This window comes from Manis javanica, chromosome 6, assembly GCF_040802235.1.
Source record: "Manis javanica isolate MJ-LG chromosome 6, MJ_LKY, whole genome shotgun sequence".
Classification (NCBI taxonomy): domain Eukaryota; kingdom Metazoa; phylum Chordata; class Mammalia; order Pholidota; family Manidae; genus Manis; species Manis javanica.
Window position 1 is genome coordinate 141,254,078 of NC_133161.1, and position 23,494 is coordinate 141,277,571.

At 47.7% G+C, this 23,494-nt stretch overlaps 1 protein-coding gene across 15 annotated transcripts in view; it reads right to left on the reverse strand.

The window, feature by feature from the left end:
• GRAMD1B (GRAM domain containing 1B) overlaps positions 1–23,494 on the reverse strand; it is a 194,198-nt gene that overhangs the window by 157,670 nt on the left and 13,034 nt on the right. For 4 of the 15 annotated variants that reach the window (XM_073239571.1, XM_073239567.1, XM_073239568.1 and 1 more), the window contains exon 1: positions 14,973–15,476. The exons of 5 other annotated variants lie outside the window; for them this stretch is intronic. In XM_073239571.1, coding sequence (XP_073095672.1) covers positions 14,973–15,346 — 374 coding nt within the window. In that variant the 5' untranslated portion in view covers positions 15,347–15,476. Of the gene's footprint in view, positions 1–14,972; positions 15,478–23,494 lie in introns of those variants that run through there. 6 more of the 15 variants (XM_073239569.1, XM_073239566.1, XM_073239565.1 and 3 more) reach the window with 3 other exon arrangements.

Here is a 23,494-nt window from a genome sequence, read left to right on the forward strand (position 1 = left end):
TTATAAATTGAACCAAATATTTTTCCTTTCATTCTATATCTCTATCCATGGTGACAAAATGGACTTGAACATTTGTTTTCCTCCTTTCCTAAATATTTAATATGGTTCTCACACAGTACATACTCAAACAATATTCGATCACTGACGTTGATGGGGATAAAACAGATTATAATACTTTAATACAAGACTAATAAGTGCTCATAAAATATTTAGACATAACAAGTTAAAGTTGTTTCTCAAAACAGGAGATTTATATATACCTAGTTCCACAAATACAGTCTCACAAAAAACGGAATAAGCATTGCAGGGTACACACAAATCCAATCTTCATCTCACAAATGTCTCAAGCTTCAAAGGCTGTCTTTAAATCTTATCTTGCCTCTTTTTTATAAGTTTGTCTCATTTTTCTAAGAGTTCTCACTCTGCATCTTCTCCCCTAATTTGCAACCCATACCAAAAATGCCACTCATGTCAAACTCAGAAGACAGTCCTGCCCGCTCCCCCCATTCATTTCAAGTCCCCCACAGAGCCTTATGGCAGCCAGTACTGATGAAACTGAAATCAAAGTTTCAGACCGCAGGAAATTCAGCCCCAGGCAAAATACGAACCACACCCTCAGGGCTCCTTACTTGTCCCGTCCCTTACCCCCGAGGGGGATCAGGCTCCAGAAGTGCCACAGGAAATGCTAAGGGACAATACAGGCTGCCACAATTATCACACAGCCCTGACCACCCTCTGGACCACTAGTATTTCCAGATCTGCCAATCCCAAATGACTCAGCAAAGGTGCCACAAGGAAGAACAACCACAAGCCCCAGGGCCTGCCCTTCAGATGGGATAATCTTGGCCCCAAATGACATCAACATGAAAACATCCCTTTCCCTTAAATTTTCAGGGAAAGGGGGTGAAAAGAAGTAACCAGAAAGTGAGCACCTACTGTGCATCAGGCACCCAGAGGTGCCTTATCTTTATTACCTTCAACCCAACCTCCGAGGTGGGTGTTACCCTGACCCCCTATTTATGCAGGAGGAAACTGATGACGCCAGGCCGCCTGACTAAAGAAACTGTGCAGCAGGCTGGCATTTTACTCCACAGAGGCAGGCTGGAAATTGCTGCCTGCATAAAAGTCCAATGCAGGCCACTGGGACATCATCTACACTGGTATGGAACAGGGTTGGCCTGGGCACTTTTGGACAGTATTTTGCAAAGATGAACAGCCTTAGAAGTAGAAACACGTGCTCTTTCTCAGCTCTTCCCTATCACTCTCGAACCCACAATCAGTAGCCACCTGTGCTCAGGTGCTCCCTCACGCAGCCCCAGCTGGGTGTACCCTGTCCTCACCTAGAAGAGGACAGGCCAGGTCTCTAAGTCTCCCTGGGGTGGATGGATCTAACCCAACTGCTGACATCAAGGCAAGTATATATTCAATAGGCAAATCAGAATTTCTTGCTGATAAGAGTTGAGCCACCATCCCATGGCCAAAAAGCACCTTACCTGCCCTAGGGAATATCCAGGGTTAAAAATATATATACTTATATAGACAAGCAGAGATTGATACATATGTAAGATTTATATATGTTAAGTATATGATGTATTTATTTTTAAAGCTTTATTTATTTATTTGTTATTCGTTTGTTCATTCATTCTTGGGTACCTGTCCTCTTATCCTGAAATGTGTCTGGAGTTTTTGGCATAGTGCCAACTGTTTCTTACTAACCCTATGAGGATACCAGTGAGCTGATTAAGACAGTGGAAGTGAATCATCTCCAAACAGCACCCACAGGGGTCCTAACCTAGTAAGCAATTGGGGACAGATAGTCTGGGGCTCTAGATTCTCTGTGGCTAGGAGAGACAAGGTCAGGAAAATGCACAGAAAAGAACCCAAACATGTCTAAGTTTTGAATCCTTTGTATCAATAGTGCTTGTGAGAAACAAAACAGAGCTTTTGTTTCCGCTGCCCATCCTCTGCTGGTGAAAACAAAGGAAAGTGAAACGGTGCCATGTCTAGAAGAAGCTGGAAGAGAAGCAAAGGCCTGGTTACCCCACATCCATGGCTGGGATTCTCCAATCAGTATGGCACAGGCCATCTCTGCCCATTCTGCGAGATGGATGAACGAGGCTCTATGTTGAAAGTAGATTGCTTCTGTCTCCAAACACAAAATGTCCATCCAACTCCACTTAACTAAGGGAAGGTCTTCTACCAAGCAGGACATCCTTCACAATGAGGTCTGGCCAATTACCAGGATTACCAAATCTAACAGTCACTGCTGACCTCTTCTTGGATGCGCTTGTCACATTTTAAATGTTTACATTTATTTGTCTGACTTGCTTTGACCGCCTAACGGATGCTCAATAAAAATCTGTTGTTGGACAAAAGAATGGATGGACAATAAATAGACTAAATTCTTCAAGAGCAGAAGCCAGTCAAAGCTCAGTGGCTGGCACATAGCAGCCAAGCTCTAAGCATCTGTGGAATCTGGACCCTCCTCACTGCGGCAGCCTAAATGAATGTTCAATGTGTCCCTTGGGGGAGGTAAAATCCAGCCACAGCTTTTTATGGGCACTGCTGCTTTAAAAGAATAGAAGCACACTGAAACAGCTGCTTATAATGTCTGGCCTTTATTTTCCATTTCCCATGGATTTTAATTACTCTTGTTGTCAGCACACATTAATAAACCTCGGTATAGAGTCAGGTATACAAATGTATTACACAATATAGAAAAAGGCCTGAATTGGAAGCACCATGACCACCTCTCCCTGAGTCAGGCTGCCGCCATTACTTACTTAGCTGGGTGGGTGTGGACGTGACTCAGTTTCAATTTCCTCAAGTGCTAAGTGGACAGACTCTGTACATCTGCCCCAGGATGCAGAGACAAATGAAGTCATGGATCGCTGTGCCATAAGCGTGTTCCTGGAAGGCTCGGTGTGTGCCAGACACTGTGGTAAGTGCTGTGGCAAATTACTAAGAATAATTATCGTCTGTGCCCACCTTCCTGGAGCCCATAGTCTCGTAAATCTCTTTGAAAAGGATAAAGTGCTACCCAAATTAAGAGATTTATGATGCGTTGTTATTGCCAGCGTGATTTTCGTTTGTGTCCACGTGGGTGCCATTCTCGGCTGCTCTGACGGGACGCTTCCCACGGCAGGTGTCAGGGTCCCCTCTTTCCTCTATACCTCCCCGCTGGGCTCCTAGTTCAGGGCTCCACACAATGGTGCCTCAATAAATAAAGGCTACCATAAATAAATTCATGGGCTGCCTTCAGGCCTGACATTACACCGCATAAAGTAGGGCCACCATTTCTACTGACAGCGCTTTGGCTCTTGGATTCCACAGAGCTAAGAGGAAGGAAGGAGCAAAATACCAGCAGAAAACTGTTCTGTACTGACAGCTGCAGAGGGAGACCCAGCTTAACACCACCATCTTCCTAGGTCTTGGAAGACGTCGGAGCCACAGATGCTCGCACCCCATTAAATTAAATCCTACTGTCAATGGGAGAAGAGTCAGCCTCTCACAGGCAGCCCCCAGCTCCTCCCCCATTCATCCCTCTGTTCAAAGCAGGTGGAAGACATTACAACGCCTGATGTCCAAATTTTAGAAAACAAGCTAATTTCCTTTCAGTGATATGCTCAAGTAATGTGTTTTTAAATAAACAGGGGTCTATGTTGCATTGTTCAATTGCTTACTGTCTGTCTACCCCCTGCAGGATGTAAGCTCTACTCGGGCAGAAACTGTTGTTTCTTGTGTCTAGAACAATAGCTGGCATGTAATACATGTTCAAGAAATATCTGGTGGATTCATTAGCGGGGAGAAGGGAGGTAGAAGGAAGGATGCTATCTATTCCAAAATCCTTCTCTCCTGCAAGAGAAACCACCATTGCCCTAACCTGGAATCACAAGGCTGAAAAAGTATGTTACCATAGCAACCACAGCATCAAAAACAAAAGCACCCTTCAAGGCTGCCATGGGTCTTTGGTGGGAAAAGGCTAGCCACTATTTGCAGACTATACCTGGGCCCTGGGTCATCCACCAGCCAAAATATTGCTCCCAATGTGCTCTTGCTATCGGAGCCTCATTTTGGGAACGGTCAACCACTCTCCACCTGAATATGCCAAATTTGACTTCTTGAATAGAGGTCACCTTTAGGAAAAAAAACAGCCTCTGGTCTCTGGGCACTTACTGTCCAATGGAAGACACAGACAACACATAGGAAAAAACACGAAGGAAACCAACAGGCTTAAAACAGATAGACAAGCCAATACATCATAACCCAGACTTACATAAATGATATATAAGGGAGTAATTATTCAGCTTCAAGAAGAATTTTTGCTTTGAAGAATGATTTACAATAGAATTCCATGAAAATCAAATTTCTTTCTGGTCCTTCATTCGATTATCTATTTCCTCAATATAGGTTTAGTGAGCAGCTACTATGTTCTTTGCAAAGAGGTTAGCAGACCCTAAACAAAAACAAACAATAAATAAAATAAACTGTCTTCCTTTCTAGCTTATGATCCAGTAATGGACACCCTGTGACCAAGTAATCACAATTTAGGAACACAGATGTAATAAATACCTGAGTCAGGAAATACCTCCTGGAGGAGAGGAGAATTAAGCTAATACCCAAAGGAAAAGAAGGGCAGGGGGGCAAAGTAGGTGAGTATCACAAAGAAGAATTCTGTCTGAAGGAATAATGTCTATGACCACCTGAACGTCTAAGAATTCATTCCATTGCCTGCCCTGGCTGGAGGCTGAGAACCGGAAGCAGCAGTTCCTGGAGCAGGAGGGGGGGCAGAACTGAGTTCCTCCAGACCATTCAGGCAGCAGAGGAAAGAATTAAAGGGCAGGGGCTGCAACGGAGGCAGGAGGGCAGTGGGAGGGTGCCTGAATAAGACACGTGAGTGATGGTGATGGTCTAGAGAGGGGCAGAGTAAGTGGAGCTAAGCAGACAGGCTTGAAGAACGTTCTCTCCCGAGGGAGGGAAGCTTCATGAAACTGAAGGGTAACCGATCCCCAGTGCAGGGAACAGAGGGAGAGGAGCTGGGTGGAAGGGAAAGATGATGAGTTCAATGATGGCACAACAGCTGAGCTGTGAAGAACATCCCAACGGAAATGCCCACTAGCCAGCTGGAGGTATGAGTCCAAGGCGCAGGAAGGAGAGGAGGTCTGAGACACAGATGTGACCGACATCACCATATAGGACAGTCAAAGCCAAGAGAGTGGATGAAGAAGCCCAAGGACAGTATGTGGACTTGGGGATGGAGAGGAGGATGGGAGGAGAAATAAGAATCATGGAGTCAGAACCTTCGGCAGAACAACACTGAAGAGACAGACAAGGGCAGCCCACAAATGATAAAACTCAGTTTCTGTCAATAGATCAGAAAAGTGACATCTCATAAATATTTGAAGGAATCACACACCACTGTTGCAGCTCACACTAAACCAGAAGCGCACTCAGAGCCCTCACAGACCACCAAAAAAATCTCACTTTCACTAATAATGACATTAGCATAACTCTTCAGACTCTTCGACTTAATTTTGTCTTACAAGACGCACGAGAAATGTATACTCTCCATTTTATAGATGAGAAAGACAATGAGGTCCAGAGAGAGTGAGTAAGCTGTCCAGGACCGCAGAGAGAAAATGAACAGACCAACAGCCTCCAACACAAGCTGCCTCAGACAGTGCCCTGGCCTGGGGCTAGGGCAGTCACCCCAGGGAACACCATCGCCCTGGTCCCCAAAGGCAGGCAAGGCCTGCCTGAACTCCCAGGGTTCCTAGGTGACTATAACTCCGGCCTGGGTAAAACAGGCTCCCCAGACACAACGTGGGCTGAACATTAGGTGGATCTGTAGGAAACCTGTATTTTACAGCCATCAGTGCCACTCACCAGCTTTGTGGCCCTGCACTTTTCTGCTCCAAGTGGAAATGACCACACAGATCCCATCCACCATGAAGACCAGAGTCTCTGAGACGCAGAATCAGAACTGTAAGTACCAACAGGCGACATCTGGGTATGAAAGAAGGTGATGTCGTGGGGAAATCTAGGTCCTAAGGACCTTCCTCACCTCTCCCTCCAAGCAGATGACTTCTCAGAGCTATTCTTTGTTTTATGCTCTAGTCTGAATTCTATATTCTACTGAAACGTTTACATGTTGATCTCCACATGGGCTGTGAGCTCTCAATGGAAGGGCCATTTGAATCCATCTTTGTATCCCAAGCACAAAGCACAGTCCTCGATTTCCTGTGTGTCCCCAGTAAATGTCTGCAGAACTGGGAGAATTACCTCTCCCGAGTTATCTCATTTTCCAGCCTAATCTGACTGCTAAACAAAAGGAAGACCAATTAAAAGAGGCATTTTGGGAAGTAATCCAAGCATGGAGAAGGCGTCTCAGAGAAAGAGGAATCCTTCGTGTTCCTAAGAACTTCCTGACTGGCAGGCCACTTTCCCTCTGTTCACCTCTAAGGCTGGCTCTGTCTTCTAACACATGTGGCTGGCAATTTCCTCCGTAAGTCTGCAGGGCCCCACAGCCCTCAGTGGAGCATCACTGAGGCCCAAGTAATCGTAGTACAAACCCAGGGTTTCCTTCAGAATCTGGAAGAAACAGCTCAGGTTACTAGTAAGTCTAAGAAGGAATATTTTCAAAGGACGATGACCAGATGGTCTCTCATCTTCAATGAGGATGAAAGAAAATGAGTTTTGATTATATCAATGGGGGATTTCAGTTAGATTTTAGAATCTAATCTTAGCTATTAGAAGAACTTCCTCAACAGTAGGACTTGAAAACATAGAAAGAAGTAACCGAGAGAGGTTGTGCAGTCTTTTCTGGGCTTTTTTTTTAAAATGAGATCTTCCCATCAGGAAGATATTGTTCATCATAGACACAGATAGAGATAATACATACTATCACCCAAGCTAAGGGCGAACTGTTCTCTGGAGATGTTCCACCCTATTTGGAGTAACCTTTATTACTGCCATTCTACTCAACCCTCAGAACCAACGAAAAGGTCAGAAAGAACTTCCGAGTGTACTAACCCAGCTAGGGAACAGGTGCTTGCCGGATGAGGACAGATTGCTCTGAGAGGTCAGATGGCCCTCAGCTTAAGTTAGGGAGAACAGGAGGCCTCAGCTAAACAGTATCTTCTCTGATGAGAGCTCATTCTATCCTGCTGGCTGCTCCAGAAACAATGACGCCCTCTTCCTTATTTCACAGACTTACCTATCCTCAGCCTGTAGACTTACGTCTCCCCCTGCCTTCTACAGGAACAAGGCATGAAAAGGCCAATGAAAAAGAATAGGCTCCCAATTTAAAAAAAAAGCTAAATGTCAAAAAATACCAGGAGATGATACATCGAACATGCTCCTCGTGGTGGAATCAGCATGGTAAAACGATGGGCTTTATCTTCTTCTCAGCTGTCCCAAACTTTTTGTTAACTAGCCATTTCATCTCACACACAATATCCATTGGCTTTTATACAAATCTTCTTTTAAGACAATAAGCCAGAAGACCTCTGGAGAGACTCAAAACTGTCACTCAACTAACTGTCCACTGTCTTTCTGTATTTTCCAAATTGCTGAGGCAAATCACCCAAGGGTTACCACCTTCACCCTTCCCCAAGCTGGGCCCCAAGACAAATTCTTATTCCATAGTTGCAAAAGAAAGGGGAAAAACCAAGTGGGTTCATTGTTTTTTCAGCCCCCTCATTTCCTGACTAAACTTGCTAACCAGAAGCAGCAAAGACTGCACACCTCTGTGGTCAGATTGTGGCGGGAAGAGGCAGCAGGCGGGGAGTGGACATTACCATAGTGATGCGCTGACACGGAGAGACCTTAAGAAGAACAAAGAAGCTCCAGAGATGTGATAGTGAGAGATCAGCCTACACTTTAGGCCAGAGGCCTGAGGTCCAGGCCATAAGCCAGATCTGCCACCGTGACAGGCCTAATCTCGGTTCTCTACCTCATCTACAAATCAAGGCTGAACAACCGGGTTCTTGACGCGGTTAGTGTGCACAAAGGTCACGCCATCCGACCAAAAAAAAGCTTCAGGCTCTCAAGTGAAGAAGCCACGGATTTCCTTACCTGCTCCTCCGCCACCACCTGTCTTAGCTAAGGGACAGCCGCCTTTTCCTGGTGATGACTTTCAGCTATATTATCTGCATTGAAACCCCAGACACATGTGGTCTGAAAACAGAGGGGAACCCCCTGCACTGGGACTCTCTTGAGAAGGTGGCACATGGCTGCCCGCAGTGGCCTGGGGGTGGCAGGCATCTCTTTTCACCCGCTGAAAACATCACCGTCCCGCCCCCCTCCTCCCACACAGAGGCCCACATTCGATTTTCCATTATGCTTCCCTGGCGGAAGCTTTCCCGTCTCCTCTGAGAGAAGAAAAAGCCTCAGGCTCCAAAGTCACAAGGCAAGAGCTCACAGACCCCAAAAGCCCACTGAGATATTGAAAAGCCATACCACCCTTCACACCAGGTACAAGAGCCTGTGGGTGAGTCACCACACTGATGTGGGCTGCAGACGAAAGAATCCCAAGTGGGCAGAGGCTCCGGGAAAAGCCCTCAGGCCTCATAAAGCTCTTATACACACAGCAGTCCAGCAAGCACCCCCAGGCTCTCAGACCAGCTTGGCTCAGTGTCTAAACACCTGCTTCAAGGGCCCTGTGGCTTGGCCACGGGGGTGCAGGAAGTAAATTCCCTACAGGCAGCCTAGCCATTCAGACGTCATAATGAAGGAGTTACCCTAGAAGCAGTTATCAGCCACCAGCATAGCAACTGGCGGATAGTCGGTACCTAGGATAAGCTCACGAAACAGGGCAGATCCACCACCTGTTAATCTGCCCCGCGATCATCCCCGTCTCTGGCCTGACACAAACTGGCACCCCCTGAGTGCATAACCACCACGGAAACCCTCAAAATACCAACCCCCACAGAGGAACCCGGCCAGTGTGAATCAGCCCACAGGCTCCATCTCTACCTTCTCAGTTCCCACAAACTGTTTGCATCTACGGCCAAAGGCTGGCTGCTTCTCACAGAGTGTGCCTAGGCCAGTCAGCCTCCCCGACCCCCACTGCTGCACCAGCCCACAACGCCTGCCCATCTCCTCAGCAGCCTTCCCAGCCCCCTGACCTCGGCTCCTCTTCCTTCAGAAGCTCCCACTCCACGTGGATGTGTCCTCAAACACACAAGGGCCAGCTCCTTCCAGGCCCTGGGGAGATGGTGCAGTGCAGCTGTCCAGAGCTCAGGCTCTGAAATCCAAAGAATGTGGTTCAAATCTCACTGTTGCTTCTGTTTGACCAGGAGGAAGTCAATCTCTGAATTTCAGATTCCTTGGCCATAAAACCACCTGGGGGGTTTCTTGTGAGGATTAAATGTGACCTGTATTTAAGGCGCTTAGCAAAAAACTTGGCACAAAGTAAGTGGCACTCCTCACCCACAGGGAATTATGGGTCGGGTAGAGATTTTCGCTAGTTTAACCTTATCCAGCACGGATTATTATGTATTCTGCTGACAAATCACAGGTCTCCTTGGCATTTGTTCATTGCTTTGTGTGTGAGATTTCTTTCTCCCACATCCCTGTGCTTCTCATACATGGCAGGGTATGTGCATGGGGGTGATGGGGGGAACTTCTGGAGGCATGTGTCACCCTGCTGCCCTGGAAACCGAAGCAAGACCCCCTCCAAAGGTCAGAGGAGAGTGCTGAAGAACCAAGATAGAGATCAACAATGGATATTCATCATTTGCGAACCCACACACCAGGGAGGCTGGCTCCGGGTGACCTGGCTACCAGGCTGAGCAAGGTCAGTGAGAGGCACCAACCGAGGTCACATGTATATAGATAGTCAAGCAGAAACCCTGAGGCTCCGGGTTGGAAAGACTCTCTAGCTGCCAGCCTTCTAGACATAAGCAGCCATGACAGGATAGGAACGATATACAGAAGCGGGGACAGTGCGGCCAAGGGCAAATGGTGGTCATAAGGAGGGCACCCTGGGGAGAGAGAAGCAGAGAGGTGCCCTCTGCAGCCCCTGGACAGAGAGCCTGCACTCAGCCATGCACACCCCCTCACCTGCCCAGTGTCACTCTCCCTCCCTGCTCCAGAGAATTAATTGATGACAAGATGCCATCCAGGAAGATGTGGCTCCACGTAACTGCTAACTTTTTGCTGTAACCCAGCAGGTCAGAGATGGGCTCTGATCCTCAGTTTGAGCTTTGATTAGTTACGGCCAAGGGATAGGGAGAGATACAGGTACTAATTCTAAGAGTTTGCCCCATCAACTTCAGACTACATTATCCAGGGTGCTCCGAGGGCAACATGGATGGCAAAAAATTGTGCCATCTTATGTTACATGGTGGCTAAGACAACAATTCTGGCTAGACTGCTGGGAGAACAGTGCAAGGATCAGGTCTCATCCTCACCATCCATTCTTGGAAAAGCAAGAATTAGTTGCCTCAAATATCACTCTGAGCATGTCTCTCCCAGGTTCCAGAACCTACAGTGGCTCCCCATTGAGTTGAATCCTCTTTGTATATAAAGCACATTGGCAAGAGGGTCTCAATACATCTTTGCTGACTAATTGAAATTCAAGCTCTTCAGCATAAATTAGAGTCTGTCAGCCCATCAACTCACCACCTTCATTTTTCCACATCCCACACTTGGTCATCCATCCCCACCTGAAGTCAACACAGCCAAACTGCTCTCATCAATAGGCATTTGGTCCCCCTTCAAAACTCAGCTCTCCACCGGAAGTAAATTCTTGGTCGCATAAGGCTGGGGAGTGGGGGACAGGAGGAATGAAGATGAGATATAAAAGGTACAGGTTCCCTTCTGAGGACATGAAAATGTTCTAAAATTGAGCATGGTGATGGTTACACATATTTGTGAATATACCAAAAACCACTGAATGGTAGACTTTAAAAATGAGCAAACTGTATGACATATAAATTGTATCTCAATAAGGCTGTCACCAAAAAGAAACTCGGTTCTGGATTCATTTCCTCCAGGAAATTTTCCCTGATTCACGAATAAGGATAATTCCATTCCAAACAGTAGAAAAAAAGAAATCATTCATTCACTCATTCATTATTAATTTATTCATCAACAAACATCTATTGATTGCCCTGAGAAGTCAAGTATGGTGTCAGACAGCAAGGATATAAAGATGAACCAGGCAAAACAGGACTTGGAGTATTTCAGTACTGTACCCCAAGGTCCAAGATCCCCAAACCATGCAAACCTTATCATTTTCCCCACTTCTTTCTTCCTAGGGTTAAGGAGAAAAAAAGGGTCTCCTGATTCCGTTTATATTTTCAAGTTTGTGCCATTAAAATCCACAAACTGGGGCTCTGTCAGCCCCCTGCCTTCTACCACGTCAGACAGGCCTGCACTGTGCTTTTCCCTGCGGTGAGAGGTAGATGTGGAATAGGGAAATGGGCAGAGGAAGGAGGCCATGCTGAGCCTGGAGTGCTCATGCCCCCTGATGCGGGGCCAGAGCAGAGTCATTTTCCAATCATTTTCAAATCGTGTAATGTGTGAGGGGTCCCAGGTGTAGCTACCAAACACGTGAGCCTATAAACTCACACTCTCAAGCACACATCCACTTCACACATCCTCTTCACCAAATAATGGCAATAGTCCCTCACCCTTGAACAACAAGGAGAAGTTGACAAAACGTTTTCCCACGTAGTACTCTGGAGACCTCCCATTAATCCACAGATCCCCCCCTCCACAGATGGAGACGGTGAAACCAGAGAGGTAAAGTGGGGTGCCCAAGGTTCCCCACCTCATACATAATAGAACTTAAATTTAAACCTTAGTCCCCTGACTGTAAGTCCAATATTCTTTGTGCTTTACTGCCTCCGAATGCCAACTCTTTCTCAGGGGTTCTTGTTGGGCATGTACGAGCACCTATTCACTTGATGGCTTCTTTTGTTTCCAAGAAGCGTTTCATTTCCAAGGCCTAAAAATGATAGGTTTTTGTCTTAGCCACAATCCAAAAACACTCCAACAGGAGGCAGTATAACAATGGTTAAGAGTAGAGATTTCAGTCAGACAAATTTGTGTTTGAATCCAGAGTTGGTCTTTTTCTACATATTCACACACACACACTTCTAATCCAACAAGCCACCATTTAAAGGCATTGCCTTGAACTACACATAGGAGGTGAAAAATCCTGCTTTTAATTGCATGTTCCCTGCTCCCCCAAAAAATGAAGATTCTGATTGGCTTAAAGATGGCAGTGTGAGAGGTGAGACAGAAACCTCTTCCCCAAACCACATATACTATGAAAATACAGCAAATAGGACTAATCCCAAAAGAGCAACAGGAAAGAACACTGCAACAGACTGCCTACATCTGGGGAAAAGAGTGGACCTCATGGAAAAGCAATGTATATCAATGATAATCTTAATAAAAAAAAAATTGCTACAGGGGACCCAGAACTCAGGATGAGTCAAGCCCTTCATTCAAGCAACAGAAGGAGGGTTAGAAGTTTGATGGGTGGAGAAGGGAAGGAAGGATGGCATTCCACATGGGTAGAAATTGGCTTAAGAAGAGAAGAGTATTCTCAGTTGAGAAAAAGTGAAGAGTGGAAGAAAAGTCTGCCAAGGGAGGCTGTGGGCACCTTGTAGAAAGCTACAGGCTAATAGTGCATAATCACAGAGGATCCAATGATGGTTTTTGAGCAGGGAAATCAAATAAAGCAGCCTTGGGCCATTTGTATCTCACTAATGGGGAAAATGAGATTGCTAGATATGACATCAAAGTGTCCTGTCAAACTGGCAGGACCAGAATCAAAGCTGAGCTTTCCAGGATCCCCGATGTTTCCTGGGATCACTCTTCTCAAACATACACATGTATATATTCTAGGAGTGCCTCCCCACTTACTTCCAACTACACTTTTAAGCCACAACTAGTTCTTTCCCCTCTGAGAATCTCTCATAGCATACTGCTGAATAATTTGTCTTGGACACATCCAATATCTTTCATCTGAAGATCTTAAGGAAACTTAATGACAACCAAGCTTCATTATTTCTGTTTTGGGTATGAGGACACTGACTCACACAGGGGTACGGCAATTTTCTCATTCATGCTGGGAGTTATTACCAGAACATGAATGAAACTGAGGTCAAAACTCTATTTTTATAAACCATTAAACCCTGTATCCTTTATAGTAAAAGAAAAAAAGATGATGAAGATTCCATGCACCCTTAGGTATATCTCAAAACCAGGAGAGCCTTCCTTACACCTAACCAAATCCCCCCCCCACCCCCACCTGGCCAGAAAGGCAAGACGCTTGTCCCCAGTTTTTGTCTTCAGTGTACATGGGAGGATCTCAAGGTCCAAATAGGGTCTCTTCTAGGGTCTTCCATATTAAGAGGACAAAGCCGACAAACCATAATGAAGTTCAAGATCAGCTCCCACCCAGCTTGCTCCATTTGCCTCTACTCTGCCGCAATGGCAGCAGGATGAAGTGCCAGAGCAGAAAGAACTGTCATCCTCAAGTCCCCAGACAGCCCCCCAACAACACAAGCCCTACACCGGCACCTCAGGCTTAATGACATCCAGACCATGCAGCCAGAAAAGAGAAACCCTGGGAGGTTTATAAGGCTCATCTCCAGCATAACTGGCCCGATTCCTCAATGTCCCCTCAATGACACACACATGGCTCACCCCATTTCTTTTGTCTTTGTCCACATTGTTCCCCCTTCCTGATCTCCTGTCCCTGGCCTCACACTCTTCCCGCTGTTTTCCATCCTTTATCTGTTTTGCATAGAGTCTCTTTCTTCCAGAAGTCGTCTTCTCTTCTTGAACAATCAGTCCTACATGGTACCCGCAGTGTATGTCTTCCAGTGGTTCCATCTCCTCAATACCAGTGAAACTCACATGTCTTAATTTCTTATACCAGCTTCCTCCCATCCTCCTTCTCGAAGTCCACATCCCCCTGTTGTACCCAGCCCCTCACGTCCATGACCACATCTCCACTGGCTGGTACCAGCCTGAGCTCACAAGAACATTCAATAAATACTTGTTGAATTGAAATGAATGGAAGTGAATAGATTGTTGGGAGAAGGAGTCCTGGGGAAGGTGGCTAATTGCTCAGTTGTCCCAAAAAAGAACACAAACTACGGCTGAACCAGGACCCTACAGTCTAAAAGTAAGTGAGTAGGGTCCATGGTATAAAAGAGCCAGAGAAGATTTTCCCCACCTCATCAGGCACCAGGCTCGCCTCAAACAACTCCTGGCCAGTGCTGTATGGAGCTGCCCTATGGTTTTCTATACCGAGCGGTAGGAAAAGCAGCTTCCACTGCTCAGATGCGGCATTCATCCAGGCAAAAAGTAGCTGGTGCACGTCACCATAGTGTGGCCCAGGCCTAGATGTGTAAAAGACTCAAGGTGGTAGGAAGTGTGACTCACTCGACATGAATACTCCGCCTCCCCTTCTACTCACGTGGGCCAGGAAAGGCAACCTGGTGTGGCCAAAAATAAAATAATAAAAATTAAAATGGACTTCTCAAAGTCCACAGTCAGAAATACAAGTCCAGGTGGAGGCGTCACTTGGCATCCCTCCTTCTGCTCTCTCCTTCTGTTAAATGGGTATAACAGTAGTACCTAACTCAAAGAGTTCTTGTGAGAATTTGGGGACAGTGACAAGCTTACCATAACAATCCGCCCAGGATAAGGGCTCATTACACATTAGATGTTAATTAACTGCTATGGTTTTTATTCGTTTTGCCGTGAGGATGAAATGGGATGGAATGCAGCACGAAGCCCCACGGAAACGTGTTGTCAGGGAGTACCCGGGCAGTGGCCCGGAGCCCTGGGCTGGGAGATGGAAGACACTAGCGGACGCCGAGGTACCTGCAGCCCCAGTGCCCGAAGCCCCCCGGACTGAAGTTTCCACCAGAGGGCCCTGGGGCCCCGGCCGGCCCTGGGAAGGGGAAGACAGGGGAGCGAGGGGGCGGGACAGGACGTACCTGCTTTCGCTGCACTCCTTGGGCTGCCTCACCCGCAGCCACTTGCGGAGGAGGAAGCGTTTTCGGCGCGGAGACGCGCTGGGTGTGGAGCAGTTGGACCACGGGGTGTCCTCGTCGCTGGAGGGCGTGATCTCGATGGACGGCAGCTGCAGGAACTCCTTGCCGGGGGCCAGCACGCCGGGCAGGTCCCGCGCCAGCCCGGCCTCCAGGCTCTGCTCCTGCACGTTCTTCGTGCGGCGCATCTTGAAGCGCCGGCGGCGGAGCGTGGGGGTCGACGCGCTGGACCAGACCGGGCTGCCCTGGGGCGCGCCCTGCGGCCCGGGCATCTGCAGGGCGGGCAGCTGCAGGCTCTCCATCAGGTTGGCCGCCGGCATGGGTCCCCGTGAACCCGCGCTCGGCCCGCCGCCCCCCTTCGCCCGCGGCGCGCTCGGCCCTCGCGTTAGGCAGCGCGCGCGGCTCGAGCGACGGGAAGCGCCAGGTTCCTCCCCCGGGGCGCCGCAGGGACGGGACGCGGGGGCTCCGACGCTGCCCGGCGCGCGGCCGCCGTGAGTCCAACTTTTCCGGGCGCCGCTCCGCCGCGGGAGTGGAGACCTGGGCGCGGCGGGAGCCGCCCGGCCGCCCTCCCGGGGCTCCCCGCGCGCGCGCTTGTTTGTCTTCCGCCGCGCCGCCTCGCCTGCAGGCGTCGGTGCCCGAGCGGGATCGGCTGCCGGGGCCCCGGGGGGTAGCTCGGCAAACTCTCAGCGGTTTGCGGCGGGCACACCGGACTGGGGCGCCGGCTTGGCGCTGCGGGGAGGTAGAGAGCAGGAGGAGGGGCAGAGGGCGGGAGAGAGAGAGAGAGAGAGAGAGAGAGAGAGAGAGAGAGAGGAAGCGAGACACTGGATGAAAACGGAACAGGAGGAGGAGCAGGGGGCTAGGAGGGCGGGGAGGGAAGGTCATCTCGGTCCCGAAAGGGCAGGCACGCGCAGCGACAGCTCGTGTAACTGTACGCGGAATCCCTCGGGGAGGGACTCTGCCTCCGAGGGAAGGCTGCTCCAATCAGCCTAAGGAAACAAGATCACAGCACAAACTTTCTCAGACAGACTATTGGCCGGGCAGCTCTCTTTCGTCTAACCGGCCTGCTTTTTTCTTTCTTTCTTTCTTTCTTTCTTTCTTTGCGGGGGATGGGGATGGTGCGGTGGGGGGGAGGGGGGAATCAAAGACTTGAGTCCTCGCTTTCCAAGGCCACCCAAGGTACAGGGGTTGAGGGAAAACCAGGAGACTTCTCGGCTGGATCTCTACTAAGAAAGGTGCTTTCTTTGTATTGTTTGTGGGGCCAGTGGGGGCACAGGAAACGTGGGCATAGTCAGAAGGAGACAGCAAGGTTCCGGGAGGCTGCTTCCAAAATGACAAGCTGAGAAGAGGGGACGGTTCTCCTGTGGAATAAGCTGAGGACAGCAGACATGACACACCAAGGAAGGACAGACAACAGGATCCGAGAGACAGGACACACGGGGCCAATGAGGAAAGGGGACTGACCCCTGTCCCTCTTGAGCGACCCTGTCAATACCATCTGCCCCACCACAAGCACAGAATGGGGTTAGAGATGGGAGAGCACCCGGAAGGCAGAGCAGCCAGCAGAGCCCCAGCAGGCTGGGGGTGCTCCCTGGATCTTCTGGGGGGATGATAATATCAACTCTGCCTCAACCTGAAAGGGGCATGGACTGGTCGCCAGAAAAGTCTATAGTATGTCCCCAGCTCATGGAACCTGGGACGGCTGAGTCAGTCCTGGTAGTGTCCCACGACATGCTGACCTCTCACCCCCTAGAACAGGTACCGCCCTAAGAGACTGGCCCTGAGTTCTCTACAAAGGAGAGGTGGTACCCTTCAAATAGACCCGCAAGAGCACAAAAGAATGCACCCTGAGTTCCACAATCTAATTCAACTACTCTTCTCTGCCCACCTCTGTGAGTCTGCCTTCCAGCTGGGAGCTGATGCCTAGCGTTTCTGCCAGGACGAAGGTCCTGGGAACGATTCACAAGTGTCCCAAAGCTGAGGAAAGAAATCACAGTCCTCAAGATCACAAGAACTCAAGAAAATAAATCCCTGCAGTTGAACCAGACATCATCAAGTGGGACAGCTGGCCTTGGACTCATCATGCCCTGCAATGACACGTGGTGGGGAGCTCCAGGCATCGTGACATTGCACAACTTCCAAGAGGTGGGGGAAACTGAGGGAAGTACATTTTGTTCAGGGAGAGAGATACTGTGGCTAAAAAGCCAAGGCCGGGGCCCACTGGTAAATGACTCCCCAGAATGTCAGCTCATCTTATTTTGGACTCTCCACATCCGGCCACTGGCTCTCTCAGGGGTGGTTTGGTATCACTCTGTTTGAACTCCCGGATGTGACACAGAAAGGAGAAACCCCTTTTCATCAGGTGGCAGGCCTAGTGAGGAGCTGGATGCTTCTTCCGGCTCCAGGAATGCTGAGGAGGCTGGGCTGTAACTCCAAACTTCAGGACCCGGAGCTAGGCCGAGGTGCCACAGCTGCTCATTGCCTTGAATTTCCTCCAAGGACGAGCTCTTTGCAGGGCATTTGATAACTGAGTTCAAGGGACCTGCCTATTGAGGGCTGTTGAAATAGGAGACTGGGCTCTCGGTTGTTTAGGGGGATTCTACTGTTCAGCTGCAAACAAAATGAAAACTCCAGCACGATTCCCAATACAGGGGCCAGAAACTCAAAGGGCATTTTGGGGAAAGGGAGATAGACCAGGGCCGCAGCTCCCTTGGAGTTGATCGTGAGCACACTGAATTTGAACATGTGCCTCTCAACCGGAAGAAAAGTCACCAGCTCCTTCCTCCCACATACTTTAGCCAGTTTTTCCACCCACAGTAGATTTTGGGCCTAAAATCTAAAATCCTATGAGATTTCATTTAAGCCTTGGGCACAGCAGTCACTGAGAATGAGCATTTCCATTTCACCTGGCCTGAGGGAAAATCTTCACACTAAATCTGAAATGTTTTCATTTGACGGAGAATCAGGGACCCAGAGTACCTCAAGTTCCTAGCACTGTCCTTGTTCTTTTCTACCTACAGCCCCTCCTCTTCATCACCCACCTAGTCATCCACCGAAACCATATTCAAAACACACACACACCCGAGCTGTTTCTGTTTACTTTTCACCATGGCACTGTCCAGGAAGGTGGTAAGTGGGACCCCACTTTGAGAAATGAAATCCTCAGCAACTGGGAGCCATCATAAGACTATAAACACATGGTGGGAAGAACCAAGTGTCTCTTTCCTTTCATCTCTCCTCTCCAGGGTGTTTTATTCATATAGTAACCCTTACACCTTTGTAAAGGGCTTTCATACATACTATTTTATATTCCAGTGATGCTAGGACTGAGGTACAACTTTACCCAAGGTCATAGAAAAATAGCCGTAATAAGAACCAAAGGCAAAATCAGAACTTGAACCCAGGTCTTCTGAAGCCAGGTGAAGCCCATCAAAATCTCATCAGTCACTTCAGCTCTGGAAAGAAGGTTGCTTTGAGCTCCAAGATTTTTTACCAGCCTGCCTTTCTCTGGGATATCACCTGATTACATACATCCACCCAGTTCCAGCAGTTATTTTACAAAGGGGGAAATGGAAGTGCAAAGTTTTGAAAAACAATTTTCCAAAGCAGCTGGTATTGGGGTCAGGACCAAAGAGTTCCCATGACTCATGTCAGAATCTCAGCCCCTGCTTTCCTCTCCAGGTCTCCCTGCTCCCCGTTACTCTCCCCCGTATTTGGCACTCAGCAAGCTCTGTGGTTCTCTGGGAAACTGACCTCAATTCTGGCCTCCCAGACAGGTGGTGCCTGAAAAACCTGGCCCCCTTCTCCCCACTCCCGCAGCCAGGCCTCCGACTTTAAATGAAAGGCACTCACATTACCAAGCAACTTGTTTATTCTCAGCTGCTCAGGCTTCCTTTTCCTGCCGACACAAGACACCCAACACCTGTCTATTACTTCTGGACACTACAGGCTGTAGTCCATTATTCAGCTGAAACTTCAGGAGGGAACTTAAGTGAAAAAGAGCAGCTGTGAAGCTAGCTTTCTCCTGGTGCACAGCCAGGAGCATGAGCTAGAAGGCACAGCACCCCCGTGACACACCATTCCACCTGCCCCAGGGATGCCAAGTCAGGCAGATCGCAAGATCACAGACAGAAGCATCCCCTCCAGTGCTGTTGCTACAAGACAGACAGCCCCCACCCTCGAGGCTGGGACAGTTTCTCTCCTGCACAACATCGGAACAGCCAAACCCAAGGGCTGGCCCATTCACGGGAGTGAGGCAGGCAGTGGGCCCATGCGCGTTATCAGAGAAGCTGGGAATCTGATAGAAATGGGGATGAGCCGTAACAGCAGGGTTATTACCTATCTTCAAGTACACAATGAAGGGTGGCCTGACATTATTCTCTAGCTCTCCTGTTCCACTGCAAGAGGAAGTACATTTCTGCAGAGCTCAGTGTGGGAGATTCAGGTTAGATGGTAAACACTTACCAGGACTGAGACCAGTTAAGGACTGGAATGCATGACCACGGATGGCTAGAGAGTGGTTTTCTCTGCACATCTTTAAAGGTAACTGGGGCCTTGATAAGAGGCAGCAGCAGAAAAGAGATGGTCTCGTAAAGGCCCAGTCCCCACCCTACCTTTGGGGGTCTGTAAGACCCAGATTGTCTCTCTTTAAAAAAAGAGCAATTCACTTAAGCCTAAAACAAAGTCCATTCAAACTGATGCATGTCTGGCTCCAGGCATTTGATTATTGGATACTGCACACCTCCCTGACACCCACACATTGCTTTAATGCCTTGCACAGTGAAATAGAAATACAGGGACCAATCCCTAGGACGGTGAAGGGGTAAGGAGCTGGGGTGCAGAGTCCAAGGACAGGAGAAAGAACTAGAGAGAATAAGCTTCAACCCAGGCCCTGGAATCTCATGTCGATTCCTGCCATGAACCCCTACTTTATTTCCTCTCGCAGGAGCTAAGCTACTAAAGAAGTCCGAGGGAACTGCGCTGAATTTGTGTGGGTAGAGGAGGATAGAGAATGCTGCCTAGATACGATCTAAGGAAGACCACTTCACTAGCTTTCCCCTTCTGAGGAAAAAGAATGCTGGGAGACTTGGGGAGTCTCAGTTCTCAAGGACAGAGAGCTGGTGAGGCCTCTGCCCTGGGGGATGCACAAGGTTGGCAGAGAGCTTCTGCTGGCCTTCGGCAGGGGCCACGGCGATCGACGATGTCACCTCAGGAGAAGGCCGCCTGCCAGATAAGCCTCTGTGGTTTTATTGCTCATCAAAAGGAATGTTTTGCTCAACTGCCCCTGTTCTTGACACCAGAATACCAACGCACGGACAGACATCATCTCTTGGCCTCTGAATTTACAAGGACAGGTTGTGCAAGCTGGGGTTGGGGAAGAATTCCGAAGGCCTCTGCCTTGGTCTCCTTGCTGTCCTTCCCAAGGCAGGCAGGCAACATGCTTCAGATACTCTATTTACCCAGAAGAGTCAGCAAATACCAGTGGTACTATAAACTAGGGATTCTGTGCACAGGCCCCAAAGCATGCTATCTGAGCTCTGCACCCCTTTACAGCACTTACTGGCTGTTTGATTTGGTGATAACTTCATGTAATCTCTTGGTGTCTCAGTTTCCTCATCTGTAAAAGTCAAGGTAATTGATAGATCTCCCTCTTGAGGTGGCTGTGAGCATTCGGACAGTGTAAGGCACTTAGAACAGTGCTTAGCACCCAGGAAGGTCTCTGTAAACATTAGCCTTTGTTTTCTCTAATGAAGTCACCTTTATACTATCCTTGTATTATAGGAAACGTGACTTACGTTGATTTTCAGTTCAGTTTAATTCTACAAGTATTTGTTAAGTTAGAGCACTAAGTGAGGCCTCTTATTAAGTGCTGGGGATCTAGCAAGACAAAGAAGGCAGTATTTGAGCATCAGAGCGCAGTCTAGCAAGGCAGGATTAATTAAGTGCTCAATGTAAAAGCAAACAAGGTGTGAATAGAAAGATACATACATTTTAACCTGAGGGCAAGAGGTCCTCTAGGCAGTCTCTGTGGAGGGATTGGTATTTAAGTTAAGACTTAAAGTATAAATTTCAATAGAAAAGAAGAATAGGGCATTCTGGAATAAAGGAATAGTTTGAGTAAAGGTACTGTGGTATGAAAACTCATGGAGTTTTTGAAAGTAGGGAGAGATGCCAGGGCATATGAAAGACATAATAGATGTGGCTGGACAAACAAGAGGGTCAGACTTGTGAGTGTTCAAAGCTCAAATTTTATTCTTTAACAAAGGAATGCTATTCAAAAAAAAATGGGGGGTGATGGGGCAGTAAGATTACTGAGCTGTATTCGAGGAACATCAGTTCTGGTGACAATGTGAAATGTGTCCTGGAGAAGCAAAAGCTGGGACACACATAGACCATTTAGAAGACTATTCCTCAATGTGTCTGTACTTTTTGAATATCAGCTACATGCATGGCAAATAGTTCAAGTAAGAGATGGATAAAATCTGAAATAGGGCAGGAAAAATATGTAGAATGAGAGGAGGTGGACAAGGAAAAGAAAAGCCCTGTGAAGATTGGTTCAGAGATGCAGACTGGAGTGCAGAATGATTCCAAGTCCAGGGGGGAAAGGAGCCAATATTTATTCAATGATTCCTGCAATCCAGGCACTGGGCTAAGGGCTTCAAGCACAAAATCCCATTGGACCCCCTGAGCACCCTGAGAAATAGATATCAAAGGCTCCATTTTAAGGTGATGAGAGATTTTTAAAGGTGACTTGCCCAAGGTCACACAGCTAGCAAGGGAAAGATGAGCACACATTTAAACGAGGGTCTCTCTACTTTAAAACCCATGCCTTTTCAACTGTACCACATTTCAAAAAGATAAATGATGCCAGATTCTACAATGAGGCCTGGCAGGAGGAAGGCTGAGATGATTCCATTAGGTTTAATAATTAGGTTATGGGTGACCTGTGAGGGAGCATCTGCAGTATGGGGGTAGGAGAAGAAACGTGATTATTGTAATTTAAAGAGCGAGTAGGGGATGAATAGATGGGGGCTGCAAGATTACACTGCTCTTACAAGAAATCAGGCAGTGAAAGGAATGAGAGACATCTATTCATTCTCAAATAGTTATTGAGCATCTACTCTGTGTTAAACACACTTCTGGGACCAAGAGTTAAATTGTGAAAAGGTGTGTGTGTGTGTTATTATTACTGGTAGATCTTGTGTTTCAGAGGAACAAAACATGACTGGATAATTATGCCATTTAAAATGGAGTTCTGCCTATATCTGCTAAGAAAATTGAAGCTTGTTGGTGTACCTGGTAATCTAACAAGTCAATCAAAATGTATTAAATATATGCAGACTCTAGGCATACCATAATACTGGGTACTGTTAAGAGTTTCTGAAAAGTTTCTGTAAAACTATTCATTTATTCCTAAAAATAAACTTTGATGGCCTATCAAAGATGACCCTGGCCTTAGTTGCTTGAAATCTGGGAATGGTGGAGAGTAGAAAACCAATCCAAGAACTATAATTTGGTAAGGAAATCCACTTCAGTAGAAGCATGTACCAAATACAGTGTGAGCCCAGAAGAGAGAGATGTTGATCTAGAGAGAACTTCATGAAGGAGACTGTACCCACCCAAGGTCGAAGGTTAGCAGAGGAGTTTTCTGGGCAGACCAATGTGAGCATGCATTCATGGGACCAAGAGGGGCAGAAGGATCACAGGTGCAAAGGTGCTGAGGTGCAAGTGAGCAGGGTGTGTTCTTCGAATTTCAACAAGAACAGTTTGGGTCATAATGTTCAGCTGGGTGAGGGATTAGAGGAAGAGATTCTATCTACCATAAATCTTCCTTCATGCACCCATGCAAACACTTACTGAGCACGCCCTGTTCTAGGGGCTTGGAAACAGGGGTGCACAAAAGCACTTGCTCTGGTGATCACATCAGTCCAGAAGGATGGAACAGATTTCAAAGATCTGATCCAACCATCACTTTATCTCCACTGTTCATTCTGTTTTAGAGATTAAAAAATGGAGTCAAAGGATGGTTATGGACTTTTCCTAAAATCAAGTTCCAAAAAGGTGAGGCTTCAAAGATGTTGAAGGACTTCGCATACAAAGACCAAGCCAGGATCAGATGGAAGCTTCACTCAAAACTCTAGGAAATGATTCAAGTGCTAAAGCGACCACGTAAGGCTTTTATTTCTGAAAGGAACTCTGCTAAGTCATAAAAGTAGCTCCCTTCCACAGACAAACAAACAAGGTCCAGAGCAGTGGAGAAGCTTGAGCAGTGTGCTCCAGATTGCTTCAAGGGCTGAATAGAACTGTGGTAATATATTGATTACCCTGAGATAAAATGCTGCAATTGTCCAAATGCCTAGTTGGTTCTGATGGGATACAGCAGTGTGCTTTCCCAACACCAGGGGGATCCTGACTAGTCTTTTCCTACCATTTCAAACAAAAAATGAGAATTGTTTCATTATGACACAGGA